The 23,481-nt window shown below is 44.1% G+C and overlaps 1 protein-coding gene across 5 annotated transcripts; it reads left to right on the top strand.

Moving 5' to 3' along the window:
* The first annotated feature begins 296 nt into the window (after nucleotides 1-296).
* Nucleotides 297-23,481, top strand: usp28 (ubiquitin specific peptidase 28). Of its 5 annotated transcripts, none has more exons than XM_016996680.2 (26): nucleotides 297-439; nucleotides 3,709-3,786; nucleotides 4,569-4,701; nucleotides 4,886-4,997; nucleotides 5,319-5,481; nucleotides 6,623-6,706; nucleotides 7,180-7,317; nucleotides 7,873-7,946; nucleotides 8,633-8,706; nucleotides 9,084-9,232; nucleotides 9,800-9,927; nucleotides 10,033-10,128; nucleotides 10,300-10,449; nucleotides 10,706-10,917; nucleotides 11,425-11,495; nucleotides 11,999-12,227; nucleotides 12,747-12,938; nucleotides 14,381-14,517; nucleotides 14,659-14,844; nucleotides 15,027-15,122; nucleotides 17,023-17,201; nucleotides 17,635-17,713; nucleotides 18,926-19,005; nucleotides 19,663-19,786; nucleotides 19,942-20,137; nucleotides 22,213-23,481. In XM_016996680.2, the coding sequence occupies exons 1-26, from the start codon at nucleotides 386-388 to the stop codon at nucleotides 22,386-22,388; spliced, it is 3,390 nt and encodes a 1,129-aa protein (XP_016852169.1). In that variant the 5' UTR covers nucleotides 297-385; the 3' UTR covers nucleotides 22,389-23,481. The 5 variants fall into 5 exon arrangements, with proteins under 5 accessions (XP_016852169.1, XP_008117088.1, XP_016852170.1 ...); XM_008118881.3 differs by having other exon boundaries at nucleotides 14,378-14,517; XM_016996681.2 differs by lacking the exon at nucleotides 15,027-15,122 and having other exon boundaries at nucleotides 14,378-14,517.

Below are 23,481 nucleotides of genomic sequence, written 5' to 3'. Positions count from 1 at the left end.
TATTATTGTCAACACTATATGTATCTATATAATATGATATTGCAATATTATTGTTAATACTATGGATAAATATATATTAATATTATAGTGTTATTATGAGCCTAGGAGGGAGGAGGCGTGGCTTGTGGCAGAGCTCAGCCAATCACCGAAGCGCGCGGGGAGTGGGAAAACAAAATTGACAGGCGCGAATGAGGCGAGTTGAGTGAGGATGCAGGGTTCCGATTGGTGGAGAGGCGGGAGGGGCGGGGGCGGGGAGGGGAGCCCGCGGGCCGCGCTGATTGGGCGGCAGGGTCGGGTGGGCGTGGCCGGGCGCGCGGGCGTCCGTTGAAGCGAGTGAAGGGAAGGCAGACGCTGCTGAGGCGCGTCTCCGGGCGGACGGAGCGGGATGACGGCGGCGAGGCCTGAAGGGGAGGCGGCCTGCGGAGGGAGCCCGGCACCGGTGAGCAGGGCGGGGAAGGGGCCCGCGGGAAGGCCCAGCCATCCATCTACTCTCCTGAAGAAACAGGCCTGGGCCAACTTGGGCCTTCCTTCCCGCAGGGTGTTTTGGACTTCAACTCCCAGCATTCCTAGCTGCCTCAGGCCCTTTCCTGAGGCTGCTGGGAATGCTGGGAGTTGAAGTCCAAAACCCCCTGAGGGAAATTAGGCCCAAGTTGGCCCAAGCCTGATATAATCTAAGAGGCTGAGGGGGAAAAAGAAAGGGCCTGAGGCTGCTAGGAATGCTGGGAGTTGAAGTCCAAAACCCCTTGAGGGAAGCAAGGCTCAAGTTGGCCCAGGCCTGATATATTACTATTATTATTGACACAACGACAGAGTATGACACAGCAAACAAGATCTATATGCTGGATTTCGTTTCACAAAATCACAAGTCGAACACTTCCCAAGTGTCTAGGACTGTGTGATGTATTTTCGGATGATGCGTGCAGATCCCAGTAGGGTGGCCTTTTGCAGTTGGCAGATCGTAATTTTGTCAATGTCTATTGTTTCCAAATGCCGGCTGAGATCTTTTGGCACGGCACCCAGTGTGCCCATCACCACCGGGACCACCTGCACTGGTTTCTGCCAGAGTCTTTGAAGTTCAATCTTGAGGTCCTGATAGCGGCTGAGTTTTTCCTGTTGTTTTTCGTCAATGCGACTGTCACCTGGGATGGCAACATCAATGATCCAAACCTTGTTCTTTTCCACAACTGTGATATCTGGTGTGTTGTGTTCCAGAACTTTGTCAGTCTGGATTCGGAAGTCCCACAGTATCTTTGCGTGCTCATTTTCCACAACCTTTGCAGGTTTGTAATCCCACCAGTTCTTAACTGCAGGGAGGTGGTACTTGAGGCATAGGTTCCAATGAATCATTTGGGCCACATAGTTGTGCCTCTGTTTGTAGTCTGTCTGTGCAATTTTCTTACAGCAGCTGAGGATATGATCAATGGTTATTATTATTATTATTATTATTTGAAACACAACAAGATGAGTCCACAGCAGACATTCTGCTAGCTGTTGAATTATATTATTAACATAATTATCAATAACAATTATTAATAACACACTTATTATTATTATTATGTGTGTTATTAATAATTGTTATTGATAATTATGTTAATAATATAATTCAACAGCTAGCAGAATGTCTGCTGTGGACTTATCTTGTTGTGTTTCAAATAATAATAATAATTTTATTTTTATATCCCGCCCCATCTCCCTCCCCAAAGGGACTCAGGGAGGCTCACATGGGGCCAAGCCCAACAACATACAATAAAATATAGAACAGTATAAAATACACAATATAAAATACATAACAATCACAATAGTATAAAATACACGATATAAACTATAACAATATAAAATACATAACAATCACAATAGTATAAAATGCACGATATAAAATGCAACAATATAACATACTTAACAATCACAATAGTATAAAATACACAATATAAAATACAACAATATAAAATACATAACAATAACAATAGTATAAAATACACAATATAAAATACATAACAGTCACAATAGTATAAAATACACAATATAAAATACATAATAATCACAATAATATAAAATACACAATATAAACTACAACAATATAAAATACATAACAAGCATAATAGTATAAAATACACAATATAAAATACAACAATATAAAATACAACAATATAAAATACATAACAATCACATTAGATCAATAACACAGCTTCAACAGAGTAAAAACATGGCCATTGAAAGAGGTGATAACATGGCGCTTCAGTCCATAGTCTTGGTGGAGAGGTAATTTCAACAGTGCAGCGAATTAGGAGAGCTAATCATGGCCATCCGTGATTAATAATAATCTAACATACCATTCATATAGTTAAAGGCAACTTGTTGCCATTACATGCCAAATTGTTTCTTTATCCGAAAAAGTGGGTGTGTCCATTAAAGAAAACATTGAGGAAATATCAGATGCTGCCTGACATATTAGGAGCCTGGGGAATTCGCAGGGGGTTCAGCGGGGAGCTATTTTCAGACCTCCGCGCATGCCTTTGGGGGGTTGGTCATCTCTCATTTGGAACAAGGTGCCAGAGACACGCTCCAAACGGCCCTGCAATCTGCTGGTTAAGAAGAGCTTAGACTCTTTAGAGTTTTCCAAACCACTTTAAGGGTTCTAGGAAGGAGGGAAGTCGAACAAGACCTTGCAAGGGCACCGCCGAAGACCATGTTTCCTTGAATCTAATGCGCCATCAAATATAATGCGGAAAATAGTATTTGCTGTTGAATGCTATGTGCAGCGGCACATTAAAAAATGCAAGCATTTCAAGGGGCAGATTGCTTGGCAGAGATGCCAGGCTAACTACACAACCAGTTTTCCATCTCAATCTGAAATAGTAATAATAATATTTATTTATTTATTTATTAGCGACATTTATATCCTGTCCTTCTCACCCCGAAGGGGACTCAGGGCGGCTTACAAGTTATATATACATACAATATATTATATTATTAGTATAGCACAATATAAGCACTATATAAGCATTATATATTATTATACTGTACTGTATGACTATATTATTATTATTATTATTATTATTATTATTATTAAACTTTATTTGTACCCCGCTAGCATCTCCCGAAGGACTCGATGCGGCTTACAAAGGCCAAGGCCTCAACACACAATATAACAATACAAAACAAAAAGCAAATTAAAACAATTAAAACAGTATAAACAATAATAATAATAAAGTATTATCTCCCGATGTTTTACCCACATCTATGGCAGGCATCCTCAGAGGTTGTCACAACCTCTAAGGATGCCTGCCATAGATGTGGGTGAAACATCGGGAGAGAATACTTCTGGAACATGGCCATACAGCCTGGAAAACACACAACAAACCAAATATAATAATATAACAATCCTGCTCATAGCAGAGGCTGCCATATGTCTCATCAACATTTATTGGTTTGTTGTGCTTATGAGTGCAACACTTCCATCAGCTGCTCTTTACCTCCCATGTAACATCTCCAGGACCTTTGGGATTGGATTGTACTAAGGCAAACTTGTCAGGGCAGGGACCCTTTCCTCCAATTCATTGCCTGGCTCAGGTCTATGCCAAATCTCAATTCAGCAAACAACAATTGTTCTTCAAACTGTATATCTCTGGCAATACTGGCCTTTTGATGCGGTGATTCTGTTTGTATGATTCCCTGTCTGACGTCTTTTCTCTGTTTCATTGCAATCAGAACTCCAGTGTTCTCATCAACCAGCTGAGAGAGATCACAGGCATCCAAGATCCTTTGTTCCTCCATGAGGCCTTAAAGGTAAATGTCCTCAGATGACAGTCTGGTCCACCTGAGGACCTTCTAGATGTCCTCTTGGTTTCCAGCATTCCTACTCCAGTAGTCTTATGAAGTTGCTCATGTTGAACTTTCCCAACAGTGTGTTGCAACACACAGCCATCCAGCCTCAGTTCAAAGGAGGCTCCACTGGACTCCCAGGCAGTCTATACTTCAAGAGAGTTGGAAAAGACCTCCAAAGGGCATCTAGTCCAACTCCCTTCAGTCAGGCAGGAATACACAATCAGAGTGCCCTTGGATGCCCATCCTGCTTCCGCTTAAAAACCTACAGAAGTAGATTGCTGGTGCAGTTCAAGTGTAGGGACTGTTATAACATTTATGATTTGCACAATTTGTTGATTGAGCTTCTGTAATGACCACTAAAAGGGATAACTTTCTAATTAAAAAAAGAAAATGGGTTGACAACAATGTTTGTGATGAACCCCATTATGTAGGACATAAGAAATGTAAAGGAAAAAAGTGTAACAGTTTGAAATTTATATACAATATATATAATATATATTGTATGAAACTATTAGTTGGTTTAACCTCCTGCTTGCTGGTAAAACCGAATTGCTGTCGAGAAAGGATGAATATCTAAAAAGCGCGTCACCAACACGAAAAGTTTGGAAAGTTCTGTGCTAATGTATTTGGGACAAAAGAACCTTCACTTCTGCTCATCACGAGCTGATGTGATATGGCTTGATGCATCTGCGCAACAACCATGTAGCATTAGTGTTGCAATATTTCTTGCCCTTTATCTCTAGGCTGCCAATGGAAACCTTGTGCAGGCGGTTGGCTTCCTCTCTGAGGCTCATGCCAAAGAATCCAGCCAAGAGGGCACAGCCACAGAGGCATCCTATGGTGGAAGAAGTGTGCTTGTCCTGGAGCAGGCAGCAGGCAAGTGCCTTTTAGCCACTATGCATCATTCTCTTGCCGTTGACATATGTTTGTATCTTTGGGGCCTGCTTCAAACTCCCTCCTTCTGACTCAGATAAGGGAAGGGATGAAAGGGCATTGGAGGGCAGGTTGTGCTCCCTGTGTGTGTGTGTGTTTCCTTATATCTGCTCTCCTTGGCTTCCAGTTGGTGTAACACAAGATGATGGAGCTTCTCTTCAGGAAGGCATTCCTTCTGACGTCCAGGATTTTCAAGGTGCCCAGGTCACAGATCAGGATCCAAATGCAGCTGTGAATGAGTAAGATGTTTTTTGGTCTCTTTGTAGCAAACCATCTGGGAAACCCGGCTAACATATATTCTGATCTCCCTTTTTGAGCAGATTGTCCATGTGGGCAGAATTCAGCCAATATAGGTCTGTTAATATAGGATTGCACATCTGTGCTCTTGACTATTCTTGTGAGCGGGAAGATTTTTTGACTAGCAAAGAAGCCTCCCATATTGGAGGACCTTGGCTTCATATTCTTTTTCTGTAGCTGCACATCATTAGGAGTAAGAGATACCAGAAGCGGCATAGCTCTACCCCAGTGCGGTTACTTCTTGCACTATATCTACCTGGCAGGCCCTGTGTGTGTGACGTGACTGAAAACACAAATCGCTCAAAGAGGAAACGTTGCGAGGTCTGGGGAGAGCAAACTACCCTGAACGACTGGCGGAGAAATGGAGAATGGCCGGTGGGGCTGAAAAACATTGGAAACACTTGCTGGTTTAGTGCAGTCATACAGGTAAGAAAAAGGGTGCTGCAAAGGCTTTTCGGTGTCATGGGCTAAGGATGTCATACCATGTCATAGCAAACCAGGCAAGCTTAAGAGTAATTGAAAAAATAAAGCCCTGGAAAGTTGTGGCTGCCTATCAGAATTTGCACTGATGGAATTAGTATAAAAGTGCTTCCTGGGTTGTTATTGTGTACTTGCTATAGGATAGGTGGTAGAAGATGCCATCCTCTCTTGGGCTGAATAATAATAATAACAATAGCAACAACAACAACAATAGTTCAGTGTATTTTTAAGGCTTTCATGGCTGAAATTACTGGGGTGTTGTGTGATTTCCAGGCTGTACAGCTATGTTCAAGCAGCATTTTCTCTTGACGTTTCACCTGCATCTGTGACTGGCATCTTCATGTATGTAATGTATGAAATTCCTGTGTATTCAGCATAAATATCTTCTGAAGATTGTTGTTGTTGTTGTTGTTACCCACCTCGCCTTTTAGCTTTTGGTGCAACATCATCTTTCCTGAGTTTTAGGGTGAAAGAAGGGGAAGCACAGCCAAGCTTTCACATAAGCCATTATGGTTGTCTCCATTATATGTCATGCATATAATGGCATGTTCTGGTAAACCGGTGTTCTAAATTCTGCTTTCTTCTTACTTTTGGGGAGGAGACGATCTTAATAATTCCCATAATGTTTGGGCTGCCCCCTCCCCCCCTTTCAGTGTCATGGAAGAAAGCAAGCATTTGAAATGAGCTAGCTCCATTGGTTTGGATGGCAGATGCTTTAAAGCAGGCCTCTTCAACCTGCGACCCTCCAGCTCTTTGGGCCGTCAACTCCCAGAATTTCTGACCATTGAACAAACTGGCTAGGGATTCTGGGAGTTGGAAGCCCAAACAAGAGGTGGGACACAGGTTGAAGAGGCCTGCTTTAAAGTCTTTCTCTAAATGAGTTGCTGACAGATGGAAAGCCAGGGCTCATGTCAAAGTGACGTTGGGTCGACACAACATTTTTTTCCTATACAGAAACTCCCTGTGTTTAGGAAAAAATATTGGAAGCAGCCATGAATTTGCCAAGAGGAATGGATTTGAGGTCATATTATGTATGCACTTGTCTGGATCCAGTGAGGTAGTCGTTTAATTTAGGGCTTTTTCTCAGTCTCTTTTCCAGCTTCCCGAATTCCGGCGGCTGGTGCTCAGCTACACTCCAGACTCTGGAAGTGACAACTGCTGCAGCCGAAGCGTATGTCTCATGCCTTGCTTGTATGTCATTGTCTAAATCTAGGGTGTGAGGCCATGTTCAGGAGAGGGCAAGTACCTTGTTTTTCTTGGCTGCAAAGCCGGTTGCCGCTTCCGTGGCCCGTCCATGACGCATAGAGTGTGAAGGTGAAGCCCAGGAAAGTGGATCAGATGAGCCGCCTGCATGAATCTCATCTCCCAAATAAACCTCCAGCAGCAGATCTGGATTCTAAACACCAGCAGCTGTTCCTGCAACTGACTTCATTGAAAAAAAAACCCCACTGTTCTTTTAATAGTATACACTTCATTAATACTTCCCGAAGGGCAGCTGTTGAAGTTGCTGTTTATTTCTATACCTTTATCATGTTCTGTAGCCAAAGATAATAAAAATAAGGCATTTTAAGCAACTTAAAACAGTACAGTCTCTCCCCACACATGGCATAACATGTGGAATTCCTTATTTTTCCCCCCTTGTAGAAAAAGAGGAATATCGCCTTCATGCTGGAACTCCAGTGCCTTTTTGCCCTAATGCTGGGAACGCGCCGCAAATTTGTGGATCCCACTGCAGCCCTTGAACTTCTCAGAGGCGCCTTCCGGTCTCCTGAGGAACAGCAGGTAAAGCAAGTCATGGGTCCATCCCTAGATCTCTGCCATCCGGTTGCAACATGGTCACTTAGCATCCTTGCCATTTTAGGCCATATTCAGATGTTTAAAAACCCCGTAGAAGCAGGTATGGGCAAATTTTGGCCCTCCAGGTGTTTTGGATTTCAACTTCCACCATTCCTAACAGCCTCAGGCCCTTTCCTTTTCCCCCTCAGCCGCTTAAGCGGCTGAGGGGGAAAAGGAAGGGGCCTGAGGCTGTTAGGAATGGTGGGAGTTGGAGTCCAAAACACCTGGAGGGCCAAAATTTGCCCACGCCTGCTCTAGTGTAACATGCTGGCTCTCGTTTTGGTTCAGTTATGCTTAAAAAGAAACCCAAGATTGGTTTGGGTCTAGCTTTGTCACTGCAATAGAGCTTGCATTCCCTTTTTTTATGCCTGCAGTTCCTGTGTATTTGGTATCAATATCCTTGAGCAAATTGCAAAAAGAAAATGCAACAAGGTCTGTAATAGCTTTAAAAAAACGAAACCTGGCACTCATGAAAATATTTCCCTCTCTTTGACTTGTTAGCAAGACGTGAGTGAGTTTACCCACAAGCTTCTGGATTGGCTGGAGGACGCTTTCCAGCTGGCTGCGAATGTTAAGTAAGTCCATAGAAGCTTTCACTGGGTAGTTGGCATGGAATGGAGCTGAATTTTAACTTGACATTGGACAGGATGAAAACTATCATGGGGAGATTAAATCGGATATTCCTCATTGTGTTGCACCATGCATGAGGGTTGGGTATGGGCTCTTGAATTAAATAAAATCCCATATCTTCCACAATGATATATAGAAGTCTTACTTCTGGGCAAATGGAGTACTTGACCAGTTGAAGAGCTTGCTTTGATTCACCCATCATAACTTGAACAGAGATGAACTTTGTAGCCAAACTGTCTACTTAAATCCATGAACTGGGCTTAAACCACCCAATGAACTCAATTGAATGTTTAAGGAACGTATAAGACCGGTGTGACTTCTTGCTCAGTCTCCTAATGATAAAAGTGCTGGAACTTTTCAAAACACATTGCTTTAGCAATCAACAAACACATTACACTAGGAAGCACAATTTATGTTCCTGGGTTATAAATGTTATTTCCTAATTAGTTCTATCATAAAAACATGGAAAAGGTTTATTAGATTGCACAAACTTTGTTTTTGTGGGGATAAGACAAGTGTATTAGGTTTTTAATGTTTTGGGATTCTATAATATTTAATTAAGACATTGAAAATATTGAAAAAAGACCCACATTGCTATATAATGTTCCTTTATTCTCCCCTGAATCCGTAGCTCCCAGAATAAGTCCGAGAACCCCATGGTTCAGCTCTTTTATGGAACTTTCCTGTCTGAAGGTATTCATGAAGGTAAGCTGGTGATTCATAAAGTGTTTGATTGATGGTTTCAGCTTATTACATTATAGGCCAGTTTTATTAACAGTTGTGCTGAAGAGCAGTGGCCGAATCCAACCAAAGCAGAATGCTTTCCTACTGAAGTCTGGGGGCAAGAGATGAGTTTGTTTGTTTATTTGTTTTGAGGTGTTTGGAGCAGGGTGGTCAACTTATCGATGTTGTTTGCACTAACCACACTGTAATATCAGGCATGGGCAAACTTCGGCCCTCCAGGTTTTTTGGACTTCACCGTAGGAATTGTGGGAGTTGAAGGCCGAAACACCTGGAGGGAGGGCTGAAGTTTGCCCATTTCTGTTTTAAATACATCTTCCATGTCCTTCTCTTGTGTCCAGGCAAGGCCTTCTCCAAGATTGAGACCTTTGGCCAGTATCCCTTGCAGGTGAATGGCTATAAGGACCTGCAGGAGTGTCTGGAAGGAGCCATACTGGAGAAGGAGACTGAAGCGTCTTCAAGCAGCCAGTCGGTGCAATACAGGCAAGAAGTGAGTCTCCTCTGCTTGCACAGAATGTCAAAATCTCAGCTGCCACAAACAAGAAAGCATTGGAGATTGTTTAGACAAAGTGTAGAAATGATAACAAATGTATGTCATTTATGGCTGACATCACACACAAAGCTAGTGGCGCCAGATGCATAAAATCACTGCCCCATGGGACCTTTGCCAGGCTTGTGCCTTGTGAAGGAGCCATAACATGTCAGCCTGATAAAAATGTCTCTCTTTCTATTGAAGCCTGCCTGTTACCTGAGCAGACAAGAACATCTGCCTCTGTATTTTCGGAGGGTAAAAGTACAGTGCTTAACCTTATGGTAGGCTTCCTTTTTGCAATTTTCTATCCTCCCTTTCAGTGTGCATTGCCCTCTCGTCTTCTCTCTCTGTAAAAACCTTCAATCTTCACTGATTATTCCAATAGACATCATAAACCAACCATAGGCCTGACAAATGTGTTGGAATGCGATGCTCTAAATGTCTGCTGCAGTTAGATGCTTCTTGTATGGCGATTTCATTGGGTGAGAAACCATTCCTGCTTTGAAACCTCCCATCTCTTCCCAGCGCTGGTTCACCAAGCTGCCTCCGGTCCTGACTTTTGAACTTTCCCGGTTTGAGTTCAACCAGTCACTTGGGCAGCCGGAGAAGATACACAACAAGCTGGAGTTCCCTCAGGTTGTTTATATGGACAGGTGAGGGGTCTGCGAGCATGTGTTCTTGCAAATGGGGTGAGGATTGAGGAGTGAATATAAACACACACACATATATACATATACATATATATTCTTTTTCTTTAGGTTCCTGTACAGTAACAAGGGGCTGATTCAAGCTAAGAGAGAGGAGATCAAGAGACTGAAAGAGCAGATCACAGTTCTGCAGCAGAAATTGGAACAGTAAGTGGGTTTTCCATGTGAACTTGTGACCTTCAGATCCACAGAGGCTGAACATGCTGTCAGTAAAGCCTTGATGTGTTCCTTAAGGGGAAAACAATAGCACTTACCATGTTTGAGAGTGGAAGTGGTTGCTGTGATTCCCTCCAATGATGCTTTTTTGGTTGTGTTTAGATATATGAGATACGGTTCTGGTGCAGGGCGCTTCCCCTTGCTAGACATGCTGCAGTACGTTCTTGAGTTTGCCAGTTCCCGGCCATTGACAGCCAATACCGAAGCCTCAACAGAGTCCCAAATTTCAAAGCCGCCTTTCATCCAAAGCAGGTAAACATTAGTATTTTTTTTTCAGGCCAGGGGAACACTTTGGTCACTTTTCTCACCTGATAGCCTAATCCGAAATTTTGGAATCGCTTCCTTTACCTTTCCTGGGTGACTTTCTTCTTATGGGATTTGGTTGAAATCTGGGTGATGCTGTGATGGTTGCAGCTTGTTTTGCCAGGCATTTAAAGTGGGTCTTTCTAGATTTCCATTTGTGGAAGCCCAGGCACCCGTCACCTGTCCCATCCATTCCATTCCATAGGGTGACAGTAACACCAAGTGAAGGAGGTGATGAGGCCTCTGCTTCCCAAGCCGCATCTCCTCCGGAGGAAGCCAGTGGGCCCTTGAGGTCATCCACACCGCCTGTGGAGATGCCCGAGTCCCCAGCTCCCCATGGGATTACAGAGGAAGAAGTCCATCTGGTGATGACCTGCCTGCAGCGGTGGAGAAGAGAGGTCGAGCAAGACATCAACGGTCAGTACACAGGGACTTTAGCTCAACCACAATAAATATATTACTCGCCTCTCCCTGCAGCTCAAAGCGTCATTAAAACAAGAGATAAAACATTATTAAAACACAAGTTAAAATCCACTGGAAAATATTGAATACTTCATGAATTTGGGAGCAGAGTCACTGGTTTCCATCAGCTGTGCCCAGGGCTGGTCAGAGCTTGTGTTAAGAAAACAAACATTTAGAACACAGGGAAGTGTAGTTATTCTGAACCCTAGCGGGTAAGAAATAACAACAACAATAACAATGTATTGTTGTCATCATTAGTAAAGCTTGTTTTACTGAAAGTAAGTTGTCAAAGTGAGTACAGAACTGAGACCAAGTACTGAGTTATACTTCTATCACTTGTGTCTTTGTTGACACAAGATGAAACATATTTAGTATGAGTAAGTGCCATAAGTAAAATACGCACCTTTTAGATGTTGGTAGGAAAAGGAAGCCTCAAACCTGAGTGTTGGGTTGCTTTGACAGACCTGAAGGACTCGATTGCGCTGCTGTCTGCCTCCGTTGACCAGATGTACTGCGACCCTCGACTGCAGCAGGTAGGAGGACATTGGCATCGTTGGTCTGTGTCCGCTCTTCTCCCTCCTCCTTGCTGAGACCATTCAGCCCATTTTGTTAAGAGATCTCACTCTATCCTGCTTGGAGAACTCGCTGCTGTTTCCCTCTCCCATGTGACATAACAGATGGCGGGTGTGTTTCAGACTCTGCAGGACCTGGCTCTTGGCTTCTCCTCTTACAAAGCTAAAGTTCCAGCGTCCTATTTTCAGTGTCATTTTGTGTGATTTTGATTTCCTGGCTCCATGTTTAGTTCGAGGCAGCATAGCATTCCCCAAAGCTGAAGAGGGCATTGTCACGATCGCTCTCCTTGGAGCCCTGTTTCTCTAGGAGGAAAGGAATCTCTGGGCTAAGCTGCAGTTGTGTGAATGGGCAGTTTTAAAGAGGAGCAACAGCTGGGAATGCGTGCCGGCATCTGCCTTGAGCAGCCGTCTTGCTTCGTTCGCTGGAAATAGACCTTAAAGCCAGCAGTGTGCCTATTTTGCAGGTCCCGTATCACTTGCATGCGGTCTTGGTCCACGAAGGGCAGGCCAATGCGGGCCACTACTGGGCCTACATCTACCATCAGCCCCGGAAGTGCTGGCTCAAGTACAACGATGTCTCTGTGACAGAGTCCTCCTGGGAAGAGCTGGAGAGGGACTCCTTCGGGGGCCTGAGGAATGCCAGCGCCTACTGCCTCATGTACATCAACAAGAAGCTGCCACACTTTGCTGTTGGTAAGGCCCACCAAAGAATGTGAAAAGCAAACATGGCTGGTTGTTATAAAAAGTTGGGAAAATTGAGTAGAAGCAATGGCTTCAAATGACAGGAAAGGATATTAGGAATAACTCCCTGACCATAAAAAAGCTGTTCAACAGTGGAACTCTCTGCCTTGGAGACCATTGGAGGCTCCTTTGGAGGCTTTTAAACAGGCTGGATGGCCATCTGTTGGGGGTGCTTTGTGCTTTTCCTTCATGATGGGGTTGGACTGGATGGCCCTTTTGTGAGTCTCTTCCAAATCTAGGATTCTGTATTGGATTGCTCATCCTACCATCCCAGAATCTTCACATTAAGCGGCTGAGGGGGAAAATGAAGGGACCTGAGGCTGTTAAGAATGATGGGAGTTGAAGTTCAAAACACCTGGAGGGCGGCCCACAGTTTTCCCATGCCTGCTCCATAGAGTCTGCCTAAAAGGGTTTGAAGGTAGGGAGCAAGCGCAAGTAAACACTTGGTATTCCTTTTTCTTTCCTTGGCAGACTATGATGATGGGCAGACCCAGGCCGAAGTGGAGGCCCTGCCCCTAGGGCTGAAGCAGCACATTCAGGCAGACAACTGGCAGCTGGAGCAGGAGGTGGCCGAGTGGGAGGAGCAGGCCTCTAAAATGGCCCAGATCGACCAGTCGTCATCATCGATAGAGTCTCAGTACCTGTCTTCAGACTCAGGACAAGGTGAGAGGAGCCAGGTGAATTTGGCCAATTCAGGCAGCATCACTTAACCTACAGTCTCCCCAGGTACAACGAGTCAGGGCTGGAACAGAAGTTGCACAATTTTTCAGCATGCAGCAGACCCTTTTAGAGAAAGAAGTAGGCACACCAACACCAGTACATCCTCAGTTCAGACGGTTGCAGGGGGACAGATGCTACATATCCCTTAAGGTCTTGCACACTCTCAATCTTAAGAGGATCTTCCATTTGTGGGGAGTTTCTCATACATCATTTTCAAATGGTCACTGTCCTTTTCCTTGACAAGCTGAAACTTCATCAGTCATGGAACAAATGGGTTATTTCAAGTTCCTTGATTTAAAAATTTAAATTTAATCACCCAAGGTTCTCAGTTCAGTTCATTGGTTTTTCTCTTGCCAGCATTTCCTTGCCAAAGTCTGTGAGCTTTGCATATTGTTGTTGTTGTTGTTGTTGTTGTTATTATTATTAGCGACATTTATATCCCGCCCTTCTCACCCCCAAGGGGACTCAGGGCGGCTTACAAGTTATATGTACATACAGTATATTATATTATTAGCATAGCACAATACAGTAGAGTCTCACTTATCCAACATAAACAGGCCGGCAGAACGTTGGATAAGCAAATATATTGGTTAATAAGGAGGGGTTAAGGAAAAGCCTATTAAACATCAAATTAGGTTATGATTTTACAAATTAAGCACCAAAACATCATGTTTAACAACAAATTTGGCAGAAAAAGCAGTTCAATACACAGCAATGTTATGTAGTAATTACTGTATTTATGAATTCAGCACCAAAACATCACAATGTATTGAAAATGTTGATTATAAAAGCATTGATTACTAAAAGGCCAACTGCATGGGATAATCCAGAACGTTGGATAAGTGAATGTTGGATAAGTGAGACTCTAATGTATAAGCATTACCTATTACTATATTGTACTATAACACTATATTGCAATGTTATTAGTAATATTACATGTAATAAAGGTAAAGATTTCCCCTGACATTAAGTCCAGTCATGTCTGACTCTGGGGGTTGGTGCTCATCTCCATTTCTAAGCCGAAGAGCCGGCGTTGTCCGTAGTCACCTCCAAGGTCATGTGACCGACATGACTGCATGGAGCGCCGTTACCTTCCCGCCGGAGTGGTACCTATTGATCTACTCACATTGGCATGTTTTCGAACTTCTAGGTTGGCAGGAGTATATTACATGTAATATAAATATACAATTATAATAGTGTATAATATTCCTCACCTCTTATGCTCTCCCATAACGCAGTTCCCAAAGTTCTGTGTTTAGGATGGTGGCTTCAGTCTGGCTAGACGTTCAAGCCATTAAATCCATTTCTCCACCGTGGTCTCTGAGAAATCGCATATTGTGGTCTCTGTGAAATCTAACCTTGGGTTAAATTTCTTTCCCCAGAAGACTCCAGTCCCTCTGACAGCAGGGTGGGCTTGCTCTCCTCTCAGCATGCCACCATTGCCAAGGCGCAGACCGCTCTAGCCATCGACAAGGCAGCTGATGCCTTCAACAAGGACGGCGTAGAGGCAGCGTACAACCAGGTGAGAAGATCATTGGTTTGGGCCTCCTCTTGCTAAGCTCTTGAATTTCCACTCTCCTAACTTGCAACCTGTCCTTCCGCTCGTCTCCTCTCCTCATCCTTGGCTTCTCTCTCTCACTTCCTTCTCTCTCTGCTGCCACAGTCCACGGAGGTAGAGACGGCCAAAGCTGACCCGGAAGAAGCAAGCCTTCCTGTTCAGGTCGAGGAAGAGCAAGAGGTGGCTACGGGGGAGCATCCCACTCCTCCCAGCTCCCAGCTCTCTGAAGTGGAGATCCCCAGTGTGGGGAGGATCCTGGTCAGGTCGGATGCGGACGGCTATAATGAGGAGGTATGCAGCTGGGGGGCCAGTGCATCCCTGCAATAGGCTGCCATCGTGGCTGCTGAAAGTGTAACAAGCCCCGACTTCTTGAGCTGGAAGTTCTCTCTCACTTGTCCTTACTCTTTCTGCAACTATTTTCCTGATCTCCTTTCTGCTTTCCTTTCTCTTTTCCTTCCTGTTCTTTGTGGCAGGTGATGCTTAGTCCTGCCATGCAAGGTGTGATCCTGGCGATAGCTAAGGCCCGCCAGACCTTTGATCGGGATGGGTCTGAAGCGGGGCTGGTTAAGGTACCCTTGCAAGTGTGAGCGTGCAGATGTGTTTCTCCTCTGAGGGTGGCCTGTCACGTCTTGCCCCAGGTGCCCCTTTCACATGGCAATTGTGTGTCCACGCATGCAAGCTAGCACCCCTCTCCCCTAACAATGAATAGATTTGGAGTGGGGAATTGTTCAGGAAATCCTCTCAAAGGAAATCTTCTTCAGGTGAGTTCTGGCCCTTGGTTTCCCCAGTCTGCTGCATGCAGGCCCAACTCAAGGTGGAAGCGAACCATTAGTTGCAAAGCCCAGTTTTAACTGCAGGAATTCTGCTTGTGTGCCTCCTAGCAACGGTCCTTGCACGCGTGTGTCTGTGTACGTTTAGTCCTTCGAGTCACTGCTTGACTTAGGGTGACCCCATGGATTTCATAGAGTTTTCTTAGACAAGGAAAACTCAGAGTGGTTTGATGCACCTTTTTGCAGTTTTTCCTCCCAGCGAGGTCATTTAAAATTATTGTTTAAAGTGGCATAAAATTATTTCTATTTCCAAATTGGCATATTTATATAAAAAAACACCAACAGAAATCTGTACACATATATATACATAAACAAATGCAATATTTCCTAACATCTGTACAGTGGTTGGGCCTGAATATTCACTTCCTGCCTTCTTCGCATCCCATTGTAGCTACCTCCCATAAGTTATGTTCTCAAACTAATCTGTAGCACTTTATCTATGTTTTGAGTTTACAACCTATGATGTGCACTTTGCTAATCTACTATTACAACCTCACTGTTTTTAAATTCTATGTCTTTAATAAGTGTGTTTTTATTCTTTTTGGTTAATGTGCAAATATTACAATTGGTGCATGTTATTGTTTATTGATGTATTGTATATTGATACTGTTTCTGTGAGCCGCCCTGAGTCTCCTCTGGGGGAGATGGTGGCGGGATACTATTATTATTATTTTATTGTATGACACAGCAAACAAGATAGATATGCTGGATTTCGTTTCACAAAATCACAAGTCGAACACTTCCCAAGTGTCTAGGACTGTGTGATGTATTTTCGGATGATGCGTGCAGATCCCAGTCAGGTGGCCTTTTGCAGTTGGCAGATCATAATTTTGTCAATGTCTATTGTTTCCAAATGCCGGCTGAGATCTTTTGGCACGGCACCCAGTGTGCCCATCACCACCGGGACCACCTGCACTGGTTTCTGCCAGAGTCTTTGAAGTTCAGTCTTAAGGTCCTGATAGTGGCTGAGTTTTTCCTGTTGTATAATATATTATTATTATTATTTTATTATGACACAGCAAACAAGATAGATATGCTGGATTTCATATCACAAAATCACAAGTCGAACACTTCCCAAGTGTCTAGGATTATTATTATTATTATTATTATTATTATTATTATTATTATTATTCTACCTTCCTATTACAACATTTTCCATTCTTCGTTCTAGTTTGATAGTTACTATTTTAAGATTCCATACAAAAATTCTTACATTGATGCACCCATTCAACCCTCTACAATCTACAATCTTTGTAAGCCGCCCTGAGTCCCCTCGGATGAGAAGGGTGGGATAAAAATGCTGTAAATAAATAAAATAAATACAAGAGGGATATTTCATTGGTTCCCTCCCTGATATGCAAAGCAAAGCCCTTGTGGCTCCAGACTTCATACAAATCAGATTTAGAGTTGAGAGAGCTCTTGGCCATGAGAGTATTCCTCTACAGAGTCTTGCACGGAATACAAATTACGTAGCCTTCCAGTAAATTTAATATTGCAGTTCTTATCAGTCTGAGCACACATTGCTTTTGATGAGGTCTTCTGGGAATCCAGCAACATCAAGGCGGGAAGGGGTTGCATGGCTTTCAACCCCCTTCGTGGCCTTGTTTGGAGTATTAAGACCCCAACTTTCCCTCCAAAGGCATTCCGCGAGGAATACGCCCGGCTGTACGCGCTCTCCACCGAGGAGCCAACGCCGCAGAACGACCCCCGACTTCAGCACGTTCTGATCTACCTCCTGCAGAACAAAGCCCCCCAACAAGTGGTGGAAAGGACCCTCCTGGAGCAGTTTGCCGACAAGAACCTCAGCTACGACGAAAGGTTGGTGATCTTAATTCAAGAGAAGATAGAGAAGGGTAGTTAATTTCAAAAGAGAGGAGGGATTTTCTTCTTGTGTTGGAAGGTGTGCTGGAAGAACATTCGCCTTCAGGCATGGACCAACTTCATCCCTCCAGGTGTTTTGGACTTGAACTCCCACCATTCCTAACAGCCTCAGACCCTTTTCTTTTCCCCCTCAGCCGCTTAAGCGGCTGAGGGGGAAAAGAAAGGGGTCTGAGGCTGTTAGGAATGGTGGGAGTTCAAGTCCAAAACACCTGGAGAGCCCAAGTTTCCCCATGTCTGTTTTAGTGTGACCTCAAGAGCTTTGGTCCCTATACTAGGAGTCCTGAAACAGAAGGAGCTAAATGTAAATATCGGTCCAACTGACATCCTTCTGGGTTTGGCCTCATTCCTGCTTCCGCTTTTTTGCAAACAGGTCCATCAGCATCATGCAGGTGGCAAGGGCCAAGTTGAAAGAGATTGGCCCCAATGAGATGGACATGGAAGAGTACAAGGTAAAGAACCAGGGAAGCCTGTCAACTGGGTGTTCACTTTAATCCTTCTCAGCTTCATATTCAGTAGTGTGTGTGTGTGTGTGTGTGTGTGTAGATATAGAAAGCTAATCTGGTGTCTTGGAAAAGTGATTTGTTGTTGTTGTCTTGCCATTTTATACCGCACTTTATTGTCCATTCAACTGTGAAATTTCCTTTTCCCATTTCGTAACACTCTACACTTTACCTGGGATCTACGAATTAGTCTCCTGTTTTTAACACTATCCTGCTTGTTGATTTTAATGATTGTTTTATTGATGTTGATGTTTTTTACTGGGATAATTGTTTTATTGCTTTGTTACTGTTATTTGTTTGTTTTATCGGGCCAGGCCCCATGTAAGCCGCCCCGAGTCCCTTCGGGGAGATGGGGCAGAGTATAAAAATAAAGTTGTTATTATTATTATTATTATTATTATTATTATTATTATTATTATTATTATTATTATTATTATTATTGTGCTGCTATTCCCTTGGATGTTTGCTGCATAAAGTGTCAATCCACAAGGAACGTCTTGTCTCAATAATAGATTGCTATGGCCTTTCTGCACGGCTCTGGCATTGGGGTGGGAACTGTTGTGGTTCAGCCAGTTGATGATGATAAGAGGATTGTTATTCCAGAGCTTGGGAGAGAGGATGGGTTTTTCAGTGAGGAAAATATCTCAGAGTCCAGAAGACGAGAGATGCACCGGCTGGCGAAGACCTTTCGCCTACTCATCTCATAGCAACCCCAGATGAGGAGTTAGATGGGCAAGAAAGTTTGCCTGAAAACACAACTATGGTCAGCAGAAATCTCAGGCTTCATCTTAGGGGAGAAGCAAGCAAATTAAGAAAGTCAGAGAAACGGTATGAGAAATCTCACAAGCAAGGTCACAGACATGACTTCATGGCTTGTGGACCTCAAATCAAAGAATAGTTACCTTTAGAATTCAGATCAGGCAACGCTGCATAACAGTGAGGGTCTCTGTTTGGATTATTGCCTTTGGAGTGTTTTTTCCTATTGCCAGTTTGGTTTGGCTTGTTGATGAATGATGAATTCTATCCCAGGATCTTGTGATTAGAAAGTAAGCTCTGCTGACTATTATACATCCCCCTCAGAAGGGAGGAACTAGATGAGAAAAATAAGGTGGATGTGGGGCGCCACAGTGTCGATCCTGATCCTTTTCTGTTTCTGGGCAGAAATGGCACGAAGACTACAGTTTGTTTCGCAAGGTGTCTCTTTACCTCTTAACCGGCTTGGAGTTCTACCAGAACAAACAGTAAGTGATATGCTCTGCTCTTGAATGTTGTTTCAGTTTAATTTGGTTTTTAGGTGGGAAGTGAGGACACTTAAGTGTGTTTGGCCAATGTATACTTGGACCCAAAGTGGAAGGGTGAAGCCTTGCAATGGTATGTAGCAGACAATGCCACCACGTTGGTGATTTCCTCAAATGGAATAAAAGGGGAGGTTCAGTTCTGTGAGGCCCTGAGAAGCCCTTGGGCTTAAGGAGTTATGTAGTTTCCCAAAAGGAGAGCTAGCAATCCTTGAGTAAAGTGGGACAGATCATACCCCAGTCAATGAATGGCTTTATTTACAGCCTGCCTTCCCCTCCAAGATTGAAGTTAGGTGTTAAAATGGACAAGAGAGCACTTGCAGAGGAGCTTCAAGTATCTGCTTTAGAGAAACCCAAGCAATTGTGCAAATCCTTGGCATTTTCTTGAGGAGAAAACCCAGTTGTCCTCTGACCAACCTTGGACCCATTGTTACTTGAGCTTTTCTGTAAACGTCTCACCTGTCAGACAACTTGTCTTCCATAATAATGGGATGAGAAACGCTTCCCAAACAGGCCTGATACAATGAACTGGCGGATGTGGTTCAAGTAATGCTGGTAATGATGGCGGTAGGTGCAACTCTGCCTCTCGTTGCCTCCCTTCAGGTACTGTGAGGCTCTGACCTACCTGATCCACGCCTGCGAGAACAACCTGGCCCTGCAGAAGAAGGGGCCCAAGCGGGGCGCTGATGGGGCGCTCATTGCTCTCTACAGGAGGAAATGCCTCTTGGTTGGTACCAGTAGCTCTGCTTTTCCTCCATCTGATGGTGGTGATGATGAACAGTATATAACTGCTCTTTCATTGTACACACAGGCCATCCTTGAATCCCAGACTCTGCTCTGACGTCCAACATTTTGCTTTTTTCTGGTTTCCTTTGTCTTCAGAAGCTGAATGATATGGCGGCAGCTCTGCTGGACAGCAACAAAGATCTGGACGTGGGAGAAGGCCTGGGCCTTCTGGGTGAGGTGATCATCCCCTGCGTCCACATCATCGCCAAGCACAACCTCTCCCAGGACGACCTGGAAGCCATAGAGCTCATGCGGGGTGGCTGGTGCGATTACATGGTCAAAGTAATGGATGGTAAGGCGTGCCTCTCAGTCCCTTTTCTTAGGAATCACTTTCCTTGTCATGTCTTCTCCTCCTCGCAGCTTCCAGGAGAGTGTTTGGTATAGTTGCACCCTCTTCTGCTTTGCTCAGGCCTCACTTGGAATAGCAGCCCTGTGTCCAGTTCTGGGCAAAGCCATTCATATTCAGCTCAAAACTCCAATTGGCAATCATCAATATAGCTAGTTGAGAGGGACAATGAAAGCTGCAATGCAACAGTGTCTTGTGTAGGATGATTAGAGGCACATATTTCCATCTCTCTCTCTCCAATTGCCTGTCCACTAGTTTGCTTTTGTTGGCTCTTTCGCAAGTCGGGGAAACGACTGCGGTGGCCATTGGGACTCCTATCTCCGCTCCCTGGTAAAACATGACAGCGTCTCAAGATTGCATGCCTCAAACAGACGAGTGCAATTGTTAGCACGAAAGAGTGCCTGTTCCGGCAATGCGCCCAAACCCATCTCCAGGGTGCCCCAGGACATAAACGTCAAGACGATGAAATAGCAAGCTTCCCCTTCAACGCTTGTCATAACCCTTTACGGCAGTTTTGTAGAGCCGGATGGGTGGGGCAGGTTGCGGCTTGGTGGTAAAACATCCTGAGCATTTGCTTTTAGGTTGTGTCCTTGCAGATTGTGGGGCATTGGCAGGATTCTCCATTGTGGGTTTCTAACTACAGTATCCTTCTCACAAGAGATACAAATGGTAGCTTTCTTTCCCATGGAAGTGCATCGAGACTGATTTGGAGAGGGTTCCCCATGCAATAGGATTTTCTTATCAGTTCTCCTTCCCTCCCTTTTTTCTTTTTTTCCAAAGCTTTAGGGCAGTAGATTTCAACCAAAGCCAAAGCTTTGCCATTCTTCCCATGACATGTCTTTCTTTCCTTGGAAGTGCTAAATACTGATTTGGAGAAGGTTCCCCATGCAATCATTTCTACTTTGATTTCCTTCCTTCTTCTTCGTGGTGTCTGTGAAATTGCTTACATGATATTTCCTGCACCTGTGCAGTTAGTTTTCCGTTGAAGTGCTAGATACTGATTTGGAGAGGGTCCCCCATGCAATCATTTCTACTTTGATTTTCTTCCTTATCAGTTCTCCCTCCCTTCTTTCCTTTTTCCTTTTTTGGAGACCTTAGGGAAGTTGATCCCAACCAAAGCTAAAGTTTTACTCATTCTACGACCTTTCCCCCTTAATTACAGTATGTAACAAAATTTGAAAAATATTCTGTTTCTGGTTTGAGAGCGTTATTTCCTGTTTAATCATGCAGTACTTACTTTGAAAGTAGTCATGCTCCACAAAGTTTGTCTTTGTGGCTGCCACAAACTGGTCAAATTGGTTGAAACTCAATTAGATACTCATTGAAAAACTAGATCAGTGGTTCTCAACCTGTGTGTCCCCAGATGTTTTTGGCCTTCAACTCCCAGAAATTCTAACAGCTGGGATTTCTGGGAGTTGTAGGCCAAAAACATGTGGGGACCCCAGGTTGAGAACCACTGGACTGGAGCAAAATGTGCTGCAAGGTGTTCATCCCCAAAAAGTTTAATAAACTTTCCCCATGTTTTTATGATAGAACCAATGAAATGACAAATGGGCGGTACTGGAATAATTACCACCCATTTTATGTTAAACTTTCATATTAGCGGTTACTTTTTGATCGGTTGCATCTGCATGGTTAATTTTTTGATATAGCCTCAGGGTTTCACCCCCCATTTTAAGGTTCTCCCCTATGGTCTTATAGCACTTTTAACTTCCTCCATGTTTACAAGTCTCACTTAGCGCACTTTGCCCAGTTCATTTTATGAATTTTATTGCTGTGTTTTAACTTGTGTTCTATTAATGGTTGTGACTTTATTTTATGTCTTTTTAATTTTCATTTGCACGTTTTTTGGTATTTTATGTTATTGTATGTTCGTTTTTTATTTGTAAGCTGCCCCGAGTCCCCCCGGGGAGATGGAGGCGGGGTACAAAAATAAAATTATTGTTATTATTATTATTATTTATAACCCAGGAGCAAAAATCGTGTTGCGTAGTGTTGTCTGCTGTCTTCCTCCCTTGCAGAAGAACTGCAGCTGAAGCTGAACGAGCTCCTCTCCCGCCTCTTCGACTGTTCCTCGGAGGGCCTGATCCTCAAGGAGCCGCCCAAGATCCGCCCCAACTCGCCGTACGACCTCTGCAGCCGCTTTGCCGCGGTGATGGAGTCCATCCACGGGGCCTCGCCGGTGACCGTCAAATAAAAGCCGCGGGTTCTTTGGATGGAGACCCTCCCGTGCCAGGAGAGAGCGGGATCGGTCACTGAGTAAAGAACCACCGCACTGAAACAATTCACTGGAACTATCCAATACTGTATGTGCCTAGGAAAGGGAGGGGAGAGACATGGCTCTCTTTGCTGGGCAAGCACTCATTGAAACGCACACTGGAATATCGCAGAATGGTCTGCCTTGGAGTAGAATTTGCCTTCGCTTCTTACAGTAACAGACTCTGGAGAGTCTTGATAAGAAACAAGACTGGAGAGTCCTTTTCCAAGCAAATGCGCTGTTTCACTGATGATGTCTTGAGCTGTGTTTCCTGTTTTGTCGGCGGCTATGTTCGCACATTTGGACACAGCAGAGCCTTTTTTGGAGCATTTGGCGACTTAGTTCAGGAAAGAGCCAGGCTGAGGACTCTTGTGTGAAGATGGCATTTCTACGCTCACATTTTGTCTCTTCGGGGAGAGTTGGAAAGCTTCATGCAAGACTGGATTGAGGCCCGAATCTTAAGTTCTTCTCATAGTAAAAACAAAGCTGAGTTCATGTTATGTACGTGATAAAGCAGGCATGGGTAAACTTGGGTCTTCGAGGTGTTTTGGACTCCAACTCCCACCATTCCTAACAGCCTCAGGCCCTTTCCTTTTCCCCCTCAGCCGCTTAAGCGGCTGAGGGGGAAAAGGAAGGGGCCTGAGGCTGTTAGGAATGGTGGGAGTTGGAGTCCAAAACACCTCAAAGGCCCAAGTTTGCCCATGCCTGTGACAGAGACGTGTGCCATTTTTCTAACACTTAAATCTTCGCAACTCTAGAGACAGTTGCTTCCGATTCCCTGACAAGGGATGAGGGTAGAGCCAACCAATATTGCAGGAATCGTTCCAGCGCAAGAGCGGAGGAGAAAAGCGATCACGGGGCTTTCATCACCAGCATCACATTGGTGGCAACCGGTGCAAAGCGACAGGGCAAAACCGCATCAACTGGTACATTTTTGCCTTCCAACCTTTTTAAGGTTTTTATCAGAACGGATCAGGATGTAAATGGAAATACGTATTTGATATGTGCAATAAAGAATTTTATCCTCTTTCAA

The sequence above is a fragment of the Anolis carolinensis genome, unplaced genomic scaffold, assembly GCF_035594765.1.
Source record: "Anolis carolinensis isolate JA03-04 unplaced genomic scaffold, rAnoCar3.1.pri scaffold_8, whole genome shotgun sequence".
Lineage (NCBI taxonomy): Eukaryota > Metazoa > Chordata > Lepidosauria > Squamata > Dactyloidae > Anolis > Anolis carolinensis.
The sequence above is the reverse complement of the archived record's forward strand: the minus strand, read 5'-3'. Positions and strand labels throughout refer to the sequence as shown.

What these genes read in the sequence shown, in the direction of transcription:
- usp28 (XM_008118881.3), top strand. Translation starts at nt 386, where the DNA reads ATGACGGCGGCGAGGCCTGAAGGGGAGGCGGCCTGCGGAGGGAGCCCG. An exon ending in CGGTGCAATACAGGCAAGAA is followed by an intron (nt 9,233 to 9,799) that starts GTGAGTCTCCTC and finishes ATCTCTTCCCAG; the next exon opens with CGCTGGTTCACCAAGCTGCC. An exon ending in CAGGTTGTTTATATGGACAG is followed by an intron (nt 9,928 to 10,032) that starts GTGAGGGGTCTG and finishes CTTTTTCTTTAG; the next exon opens with GTTCCTGTACAGTAACAAGG.